At 40.1% G+C, this 11,195-nt stretch overlaps 1 protein-coding gene across 1 annotated transcript; it reads left to right on the forward strand.

Annotated features, from left to right (window-relative positions):
* Positions 1-318: 318 nt before the first annotated feature.
* On the forward strand, positions 319-10,071 carry slc6a9 (solute carrier family 6 member 9; the record flags this gene model as incomplete). The annotated part of the gene is made up of 8 exons (XM_010790275.1): positions 319-589; positions 3,002-3,134; positions 3,523-3,657; positions 3,764-3,867; positions 8,025-8,262; positions 9,265-9,399; positions 9,482-9,581; positions 9,971-10,071. Coding segments are annotated over 8 exons (1,217 nt in total), but the record flags the coding sequence as incomplete, so codon positions are not given.
* Positions 10,072-11,195: the final 1,124 nt, after the last annotated feature.

Below are 11,195 nucleotides of genomic sequence, written 5' to 3' on the forward strand. Positions count from 1 at the left end.
AGTACTTCGGCGGCACTCGATGACGTAGTATGCTTGAAATAGTGGCTCTGGAGCAGCTTTACTCGAGATTGAGAAACACCCATAGTTTGTGGATGCCCCTACAAACACATTATGTGTTATAGCAGGAAAGTGAGGATTAACCAGTTAGACATTTTGAGACACTTCAATACAATATGAAGTCGTACAAAGTTTCACTAAAGTTGTTTGATTTCATTTTACAAATAACATTTATTTATTTGCTTCCTAAGGATGCAGCCTTTGCATTTGCTTCACATTTTCATTCTAACGTGTTCCCATTGTGTCTTCTTTACCCTTCAGGTGTGGGCTATGGCATGATGGTGGTTTCCACCTACATTGGGATCTATTACAACGTGGTCATTTGTATATCCTTCTACTACTTTTTCCAGTCAATGACACACTTGTTGCCATGGACCTACTGTAACAATCCCTGGAACACACCGGACTGCAGTGGCGTGTTTAGCAGCAACTTCACCACCAGACTGGCTAACGTTAGCACCAGCCTGGTGGAAGGGGTGACCGAGGTAGTCAACCGCACCAAGAGGACCAGCCCCAGTGAGGAATACTGGAAGTAAGTCTCTGATACATCAGTAATACGACAAGTAAAAACCAAAGTCCTTCAGCATTACCATTTCTGATTATATTCGTCAAACTCCAAGGTGCAGGAATATGGTAAAGGAGTATCCGCATCATAGATAGTAAAGCAAGGATCGGCACGATACCGATAGGGTGCTTGATAATAGCACCATGATCTGCACATCATTGACCTTTTCTCAGGCGCTGATTCTCAAAAGTTATTGCGCAAATGTTATCACATCCCTAACCCATCGGAGAGGTTTGCAGGGTTTTTTACGTCCATCCAAATCCCCACAATGACAGGAGGATGAAAGAGTAGGGGGAAAGGATAGGGATACAAGGAAAAAAATGGTTAATTGTTTATCATTTATGTATTTCACCTTTTTTCCCTCATGAAGTGTTGAATCTGACATATAGAGGTGCTTTAATATTATTATGTAATGAAGTGTCATTGCATCCAATCAATGCATCCCATATAAAAAAATGAAGAGGAGCCTCTTTATAATAATGTGAGGCAGTTACCTCTAGACTCTTGACAGTATTTTCAATGAGGCTCATTTGCATAGAAAAAGGCACATTTTGCGCCAAATATATGCATATTATCTGCATTTTAATTTGTGCAAAGAGCACAGGAGCTCGTATTTATGTAGGTTCAGCGGCTGCTAAAACAATGCAATTCTCCTTTTAGTTTTTTGAATTTTTCAAAGGTAATCAAGTGAGTAATCCTTAGCTCCTATAAGCTTGCCGAAAATAGGGCTTGTTTTACTGGCAAGCATTTAAATATTTCTACTAGATTTAAGTTGAAATGTAGCAGCTTCTGAGCAGTGTGGGACATGAAGGAGATGTACCTTTGTTCAGTATATTGGACAACTCCATTTTAATATCAGTATCATTGATAGGATATGTATACACAGTCAATGAAGGGCTTTCAAAGTGCACCTGCTATTTAAGTTTATGAACAGTAGTGCAGCTGAAGATTAAAAGGGGTGGAGTCATAGGCGGCGCGTGAGGCTCAGGTTTGGGAAGGCTAAATCACTTTTTTTTACCTGACGCTGCCCGCCTCCGGCGTCTATAGAAAAGAGATCAACTCTCAGTGAAAGCACCGCCTGCTGACCAATCAGAGCTCAGTGTGCGGAGTTTAAATCTATCAAGTCATATTACAGGATAAAGGAAATACAGTTTAAAACTGCCGTATGCAGAGAAGACGCCGACGTGTCGCACTTATGATTCATATCTCGTCATCAATCAGTACATCGATCATATAATATATCATATTTCCTTATCTGAGCCAGCTTCTCGAGCCGTATCTGGCCGTGCATCACCTACATTGTCACATACTGTATATGTAGACCTATTATTTTAAGCAAACATTAAGTTACTTAATGTGACTTACTTGTGTTGTTACTTAAGTGTTACGAAACACTCAACTCAAATGTAATTAAAGTCAGATCCACTCGTGTCTTAGATGGGGCAGTGCTATCATAAAACTGTTGTATGCTTTCAAACACACTTATTTTTTAACCAGTTGTTCTGTATTCACCTTGCAGGTGCAACTATGTCGCTTGTATCCTGGATTATATGTTTAAATCATGGATGTTTAAAGTTCATATTTGTCTAATATTAGTTTACTTTTCATTAATAATGAAGTACGACGGGAACACTTTTCAGAATAAAACCAGCAAACAGAAACAGTCAAACTAAAACACAGACAGATGCACAAACTACAGCCTCTTAGCTCCGGAATCCGGCTCGTTTCAAGCACCAAATGATTGTCAAATGTAGCTAACCCCGCCCCTTTCATGTGAATGCGCTCTCAGCTGGAGAGAGAAACCCTGGCTTGATTTACCGAGTTGATAACCAGCGTCGTAGGACCGCTTAGCGAGAGCACGTTTGTTAAGATAACTCAAACATATCCAGGGTATGTTGAACTGGCTTCGTACAGAGCACAGGTGGCTGCATAGCAGCGCTAATGTCAAAGACACAAACAGTATACATTTTATTTTTATTTTACCAGGATGCAGTGACAAAAATATTTGGGTACAATACCCGCCGCCCCTGGGTGGAGTCAGTCAAGTCCCTATGAAGTAAGCCTGGCATTGAGGCAATGGTTCGTAGTTGCCGAATGGTAATATTACAACCTCTGTGTCAGTCGAGTTACGTCACTGGGCCCCAAAATACTTTATTCCAATGACTAACATTGGGAACAGGCTGCAAGTGTGCATGCTCTGTGTGCCCAAGACACCAGGGATCTTGGCATTATTGTTCTCGAGAGTCAGGCCATTGTGGCTTCATGCGTCACTGGGCAACTTTCATAGGAATGAGACAACCCAAATGGTGTAAATATTGTCAACCGGACACCAGATGAACTGAAACGTTCCTTCCCTCTCTCCCTCTCTCTCTTTCTCAGGCACTATGTGTTGAACATCTCTGATGGTATTGGGAACTTTGGAGAGGTTCGTCTCCCTATTCTCGGCTGTCTGGCGTTGTCCTGGTTTGTCGTCTTTCTCTGTCTCATCAGGGGCGTCAAATCCTCTGGAAAGGTCAGCCTCACTGTCTCTCTCTCTCTCACACACTCACACGTCACACACACACACACTCATTGACATTAAAGCTTAAGGCAGTCGGTTGTGGAAAGCAACTAAGTGTATTTACTCAAGTACCAAAGTTGAGCACAAATATGAGGTCCTTCATGCTCCTATAAGCTTCTACTCGAGAAATCTGCTTTTTATCTGACAGCTTTGCAGATTCATAATATTGATACAACATATTCATTTAAATGATAATCTCTAACTAAAGCTTTAACTACCTCGCAGTAAATAAAGAAATTGCAATGAGTTCCAACTTTACCAGCTGCAACATTTTAGTGATGAAGAAATGATGATATTTCGTTTGTTATTAATAAATAATTGTACTTTTGTGTTTGTGAAGGTGGTGTACTTCACAGCCACATTCCCCTACGTTGTTTTAACCATCCTGTTCATCCGTGGCATCACCTTGGAGGGAGCCGTCAACGGCATCAAGTACTACCTGACTCCACAGTGGCATAAGGTCCTTGATGCAAAGGTATGGACTCAAACACATCAACAGACAGGGAAGAGGAAATTGCAGATAGGAATGGATTTGATGTAACTTTTTCGTGTTGCTTCTGACTGTGTTTTTGGCTGTGTAGGTGTGGGGAGATGCGGCGTCACAGATCTTCTACTCTCTGGGCTGTGCATGGGGCGGTCTCATTACCATGGCTTCCTATAACAAGTTCCACAACAACTGCTTCAGGTTGGTACTCCAGACTCAACTAAAGCTGACTGTGTTAAAGGAGTTGTTCAAATTAGGGATACAAATACAACTTTTAAAAAGAACCAATTATGCTTTTATGGGTCCTCCCTTTCCTATAGTGTGTTAAATGTGTTGTTGTGTATGTAAATGGTCTGCAAAGGCTAACATCCCAAAGTTCTCTGTAGAGGGAGTCTCACTCACCCACACTCCCCCCTTCCTGAGACGTATCAATTGGAGCTGGACAGCATGTAAACATGCTGTGAACAAACAACACATTTGAAAATAAAGGGCCCCTTTAACTTTCTTTTTGAGAATAAGTAATTTATTTTTCAGAACACATGAACTTTTCCTTTAAGGCAGGAGATTGCACCACATAGTATTGGATAATGCCTAATTTGCCTACTTCTAGACCTCATGTCAAACAGCAAATATGTTTCTTAATGTAAGCAATCAACTGGGGAAGTTAGCATGGTGATATGCAGAAGTACATTTGTCTCAGCCTATTGCCCTGAAAACTGTAGAAGGCTTTTTGTTCTCATCCTCTGAGCCAGAATACTCCACTTACATGCATCACACATTCCAGTTATATTCCTATTTATATTATAAGAGGTTTTTTTATTGTGCAATTGTTAATATATTTAATTGTCTGATTTATATCACATTTAATCCTAAAAACATAGCTAAAACATTTTTTTTGTGTCTGTTCATAATATTTTCTCATTTATGAAGTGATTCAAATATAGTTCCTTCTGTAAAAACCTTTGACTAACTGTCATCAAAACGAAACAAGAATTTGAAACCTTTGTCTCATCAAATGTACATTTGCAAATTAGACCTTTCCTAAGGCTAATTTGCATATTTCAACATACAATTTAACCAAATTGTTACACAAATAATAATTTCAATAAAAATAATAGTTTAAATGTAATTAATGAACATAATGATATCCATTAGTTGAATACATTATTTGTTTACTATATTTACCTCTGTCTCTCCATAAGAGGTCAGCTGACACTCAATTGAGGGGAAAACCGATACAAAAAGCCTAGTAATGTTTCGAGTTCTGTTAATGGCGAAAAGGGCTTCAAATTGTGAACAAACCAATGCAGTTGCCAAGCAACTATCTATGAATTTCTAAAAATGTGTCCTTGTCAGACACAAAGACAACCTACTGACCATCCATGTTTGAATTAATGCATCTCCAAAGCTCTCCAAAGATGTGAGGCTTCTACGGCATGTGCCTAAAGAAGCAGTTTCAGTGTAAGCATCTGCGTGAAAATATGACTCATTATGACTCATATGCTCATTATGCATAAGTTTGAGCTGCTCAATTTGTTTAGCAACACAGACCAGCATCTTATTATTTGCACAAATCAGAGCAAAGGCAGTGAGAAGATGAGGTGGCGTCAGAGAAGAGGGATGGACAAAGTGAGAGGACGGCGAGGGTTAAATAGCCAGGAGCCGACTTGAAGACCGCAGGTCTAAAGAGAGAAGGTTAGCTAGGTAGGCCAGCAGGAGGGACAGAGATAGTGTTTTATTTCGGACATGTGTGAAGAGGCTGGTTGCACTTTGCTTGAACACTGAGGAAGCCCGACCACGGAGAAGGTTAAGACGAAGGAAAGGAGGCGATAAGGAGAGGAAAATATGTCAATATGTCCTGAGAACACGTGCTGACAGAGTGAGGGCATTAGGGGGATGGAGGCGGCGAGGAAAGAAAGACTGAAGATATAATTTGTTCCTCTGCCAGGAGCTGGAGGTTGCTCTATCTGCGCTCACAGCTGCACGGCCTCCTAATCAGCTTGTGTTCTGCAGCTCCGTCCCCGTGGAGTCGCTCTCCGCCCTCCTTTAACTCCTCCAGTTGGTGCACACGCAGAAGTGCAGGGCGTCTGTGAGGAGAAAGAGACTTGCATCAAAGTCATCTAAGACATCCTGTGTGATAACTCCAACAGGAGGTGTGCGGAAACAAAACACTGTGCAATCACAAAATGACCTTGTTGAAGTCCAAGTCAGGGAGAGTGAGTAGCGTTCAAGGGAAGAAAGGGACCGGAGCACACTCTGAGTAAACAGACGATAAATGCATTTGGAAGATAAACAAATACACATGTGGTGTTGCTAAAAATAACTTCATGACAAAATGGTACAAAAAATAAGTCTAACTATTTTTCAATACTTAGACAAGTCATTCTCAAAGCTGCTGTCAGAGCCGCTGTGATCACCCTCTGTATAATGTGCACTACACAGGGCATACGTATGAAAGAATTCTTGGTGTTCCTTCCATATAGCGAGAACTATCTGTATCAGTTGAAAAAACTGACGCATACGTCAGCAAAATGTCTTTCCTCCATTTTATATTTCCTGAGTGTAATGTGCCATTACACTGAGATAGTGATGGTTCTAACTGATTTACAGTAGTCTACAATAGAGTGCCACAGTGACGCGTCCTAAAACCCGGAAGTAAACTCCTTCCGGTTCCTTCGACAAAAAAGCAATGCAATTTCTCCATAGGATTTTGGAAAATACCTCGAAATAAGGTCTTTGGTTGACACACATTTAAGAGACGGATCACGTTTTGTTCAGCCGGATAATATCCACTTTTATCATTTTCGAATCATAAATCTAGTCGCCAGAAGCAAAATGCTAAATTTATGCTATAAACGAACTACAGCAGGGTCGCTGCTTCAACGTCACGCCAACTTAAGATCCATATTCAAAAATACAGATTCAAAATTGTACAAGTTGAAGCGTTTGTTTTAACAGTTTGAAGGAGGCAGGTACTTCCTTTCAAGCAGAACACGGGGAAAAACAAACTTAGTGGGAGTGTTTATGTGTTCGGCGTAATGACGTAAAACGTCCGCGACAACTTCTGTAGTCCTATTCAGCCGCTTGGTAACAACCATCGTTTTTCAGACATGTCAACTCTTCAAACATCCCCAGTGGGGTCACTGCTGATGTATTTAATGTCGTAGAACAAAACGTGATCAGTCTCTTCAATTTGTGTTAACCACAGACCTTATTTCCAGCTATTTTCCAAAATCCTATGGAGAAATTGCATTGCTTTTTGGCGAAGGAACCGGAAGTGCTAAAATGCTAACTTACTTCCGGGTTTTAGGACGCGTCACTGTGGCACTCTATAAGTGTAATACATGTAGCTTGTCGCAATTTCTCTGATCTCTATGCAATTTCACTGCCATTCCATTTATAGGGAAATTGTGCGCTGGAATTACAGAGGAAGTTGGGGTCAAAATCACCATGTCAACAGCCCTGATCTTTACACAATTGTGTCTTCATTTAAATCAAAAATGATCTTGATATTAAGACATCTTTAATAAAACTTGGCTTTTTTCTGCTTTGCTATTAATTTAATCACAATACAAATTAAAACATGGACCAACGTACCTACAGCAATGAGCATGTTCTCTTCTTATTGTATTACATATTCCCTTGCACTTCAGAGAGCAATTTTTTCCCCCGACTTGCAATTAACTTTTTTCAAATTTTCTCTGTCCCGATTCAAACATTGCAGAAACTCCTGTGCACTTTGCCAACCTTAAATAGTTTTGTCCACATTTTAAAGAACATTTGATGGATTTGCAAGGTGCTGCTGGGTCAGCCTTTACCTTGAGAATAAAAAAGCTTTTTGCACTTGTGTCAGGTGTAAAATAGAACCGCACTTATTCTCGAAAGCTTTTTCTTCTTCTTTGGATTTTACCTTATTTGTAGGTCGCTGTAGAAAACATATTTAATTCAAATAAAAAATGTGGGGCGGCTGTGGCTCAGTGGATAGAGTGCTGGACTTCGAATCAGACTTCGAATCAGGGGGTAGCAAGTTTGAGTTCCACTGCAGTCAGCATGTCGTTGTGTCCCTGGGTAAGACACTTCAGCCCAAATTGTTCCTGTGGGGATTGTCCACAGTACTGAATGTATGTAAGTCGCTTTGGATAAAAGCATCTAACAAATGACATGTAATGTAATAATGTAATGTAATTGGTGCATTTTTAGCGATTTTCCCCTTTTTTCGTTCATCTACCTGAACAGGTCAAGTTTACATTTCAACAATGCTGGATATACAGCTGTCAAAGTCGCTAATTTATGCAATTCTGGTATCCAGCAGTTAAATTAAACCCAAACATGTTTCTTCTTCTATGTTCTCCATACAGAGACAGCATCATCATCAGCATTACTAACTGTGCGACCAGCGTGTATGCCGGCTTTGTCATTTTCTCCATCCTGGGCTTCATGGCACACAACCTGAACGTCCCTGTGTCCGAGGTGGCAGACCACGGCCCGGGCCTGGCCTTTGTTGCTTACCCAGAAGCCCTCACTCTGCTCCCCATCTCCCCTCTCTGGTCACTGCTCTTCTTTTTCATGCTCATCCTTCTGGGACTGGGGACTCAGGTGAGGCTCGAGAACTGTTCAGTATTTCCCATATGATTTTAAGAGAAAAGGGCAACAAACAATGCTGAAATGTTGACGTGATTGGATAACTTTTTTACAATTTCAACAGTAAGTGGTGTTCCATTAATAGTTTGCCTTTTGGTTTAACATATTGTTATAAAGTTTTAAACATATAAGCATTTTAGCAAGATATGGCAAAAGATGTCAAATGGGACAACATTATCTCCTCACTTTTCTTAAAGGGAAGCATTAAAGCTCCTTTCCTATCATCTAGAGATTTTGAACAGCTCTTATCATAGCGGCCACTTTGGGTCATTTTACTAAAAATCTTCCAAAGCAAAAAAGACTTCAACCAAACCTCTGATGACTGGCATCCCGGACAATACTAAGCAGCTAATGAGCCTAGCGTTGCCACGGGGCCCCCTAGTGGTTGCTGCCTATTCATCTCTCCAGCTCCTTAGTCATATTTGTGAAACTGGTAGCATACTAGTATTAGGTGATATGTAAAAATGTTTGAATTGCCCAATGTAAATTAAACTAAATTAGATTAAAATCGTCTTAAAAACCAACCAATCCCTGATGGAGAATTTGTCAAATGTTCCACTAAAGCATTAACATTTATCTTTTTCCAACCACAATCTCCTGTAGGTACCTGTACCTCATACAACCCTATTTAAAAAGATGATGATATATTTTTCCTAAATTACCTTATATTTTAGATGAACCTCTTTGACACAGCTCACAGGTAATAATTAAGTAAAGCACTTCATTGAACATGTTTATAGAAATGTTAAATATGGGAGAAATGTCATGCTAAACATGAACTTTTTCTCTCATAACATTCCGACCTTTTTACACTAAATGATTTAGTAACTGTTAAACATGGAAAAAACGTCTCAAATGATCTATAAAGATTTTTGGTATCCTAATCAAGTAAAAAAACGTACTTACTTGTTTCTCAAATGTTTAAATTAAATGTACCCTTCGTCCCTTGTCTTGCAGTTCTGTCTGTTGGAGACTCTGGTGACGGCCGTCGTCGATGAGATCGGAACAGACTGGATCATCAGGAACAAGACCGTCGTCACACTGTCGGTGGCCGTCATTGGATTCTTACTTGGAGTGCCACTCACAACACGGGTACGTTCCAAACACGCTCTTTAATCGCAGCATGTTTTCTCTCATGGGGTCTTCATTCAATCTCTTTTTTTTCTGTGTACAGGCAGGAATCTATTGGTTGCTACTGATGGACAACTACGCTGCTAGTTTCTCTCTTGTCATCATCTCCTGCATCATGTGCGTCTGCGTCATGTATGTTTACGGTGAGGAGGAATACTTTTTTTTTGTACTATATACGTCAAAGAAACTCTGTGACAATAAAAACTGTTCTTTAAGAAAAATATTGACTATGTGCTTTGCAATTTGGGTGTTATTTCTGGTTTGGTGGTGGAATTATCCTATCTCTGTCAAAATGATTCCATAAATAAAACAATAGTAGAGTCAATGTCAGAAGAAGAGCAAGTGTGCGCACATCCAGGGGAAAACACTTGGGTGCAAACAACGGTGTTCAAACTGTTAAGCTCCAAGTAAATGATTTATTTTTTCTTCATAGTGTGGCAACATTGTAAAAAAAAAAAACACTAATAACCGCAATCAATAAAATGATCAATCACACTTTGACCTTACTGGATGACTTTTGTTTCATTCGCAGGCCATAAGCAATACTTCAAAGACGTTGAGATGATGCTGGGCTTCCCTCCTCCTCTCTTCTTTAAAGTCTGCTGGAGATTCATCTCCCCTGTCATCATCTCTGTAAGTGGACACACACACACACGCGCGCGCACACACACACAGACTAGGGCTGTCCCGAATACCATTTTTCGGGCTCCGGATATTCGGTAGTAATCAGCAGCGAATATTCGGTGCGGAGAGATTTGTATTTTTTTTTTATAACAGTTTTTTCAAAAAGGTTTCATAACACGCTCCGAATCCGAGACACCTGACAACACGCTGTTAAGCAGAAGCGCAGAAAGAGCATACTATTACGATTTATATTTATTTATTGTCTCAGTACTCGCAAACATTAAAACTAAATGTGTCCTCTGTAGGGTAACTGTAGGGTCTGCTGTATTGTTGAGGATGTTGATGGCTGGGATGCGTGGGGATGCACCTATGGACACAAGTTATTATTAGGCTCAGCTACTCAACTTTATGCCAATAATTGCCTTAGCCCCAGATGTTCCCACATTACTCCTATCATTTTCACTATTCGGATAAAATAAAAAAAACTAATATAAAAAAACATTTTGGTTGCTTGCTTGCAACTATTTTCCAAGCAAAGTAAGTGCACGTTTTTTTTTAATGTGTAACGTTACTGTTTAAACGGCGGATAAAGCAGCTTCATCATGGCAACTTGACAACAGCTAACTAAGCTAGGCTACTACTTACAGCATCCAGGTGACTTTTCAGAGTTGTTGTGCCACCGTGGTAGGCCAGTTTCTTATTGCATATTTGGCACATATTCTTACCGTCGTCCAATTTAAAATGGTCCCACACAGCTGAAGTCTTCGGCATTTTGTGGGTGAAACGAGGTGAAGCGAGGTGAAGCGTGCCGTTTGCGTTCGTGACTGTGAGTGAACACGATGTCAGGAGCACAGGCTGAGATTGTATATATTTCCGCATTTTAACAGTGCAATTCAAAAGTATAAATATAGTATAAGAATATGGCAATTTGCCTTTATTAATAGCATACATTTAGAAAAAATAAAATAAAAAAACGAATATCCGAATAATGAAATTGAAACCCGAATAGTTGGCCAACGAACGAACAATCGAATAGTCTAATATTCGGGTACAGCCCTACAAGATACACCTGTAAAACACATTTGACAGCTCTTTTGCCATGTGTAATGAGTAATAAATCAGCTGCTGTTAAC

The sequence above is a fragment of the Notothenia coriiceps genome, unplaced genomic scaffold, assembly GCF_000735185.1.
Source record: "Notothenia coriiceps isolate Sejong01 unplaced genomic scaffold, NC01 NC01_scaffold00034002, whole genome shotgun sequence".
Taxonomy (NCBI): Eukaryota; Metazoa; Chordata; class Actinopteri; order Perciformes; family Nototheniidae; genus Notothenia; species Notothenia coriiceps.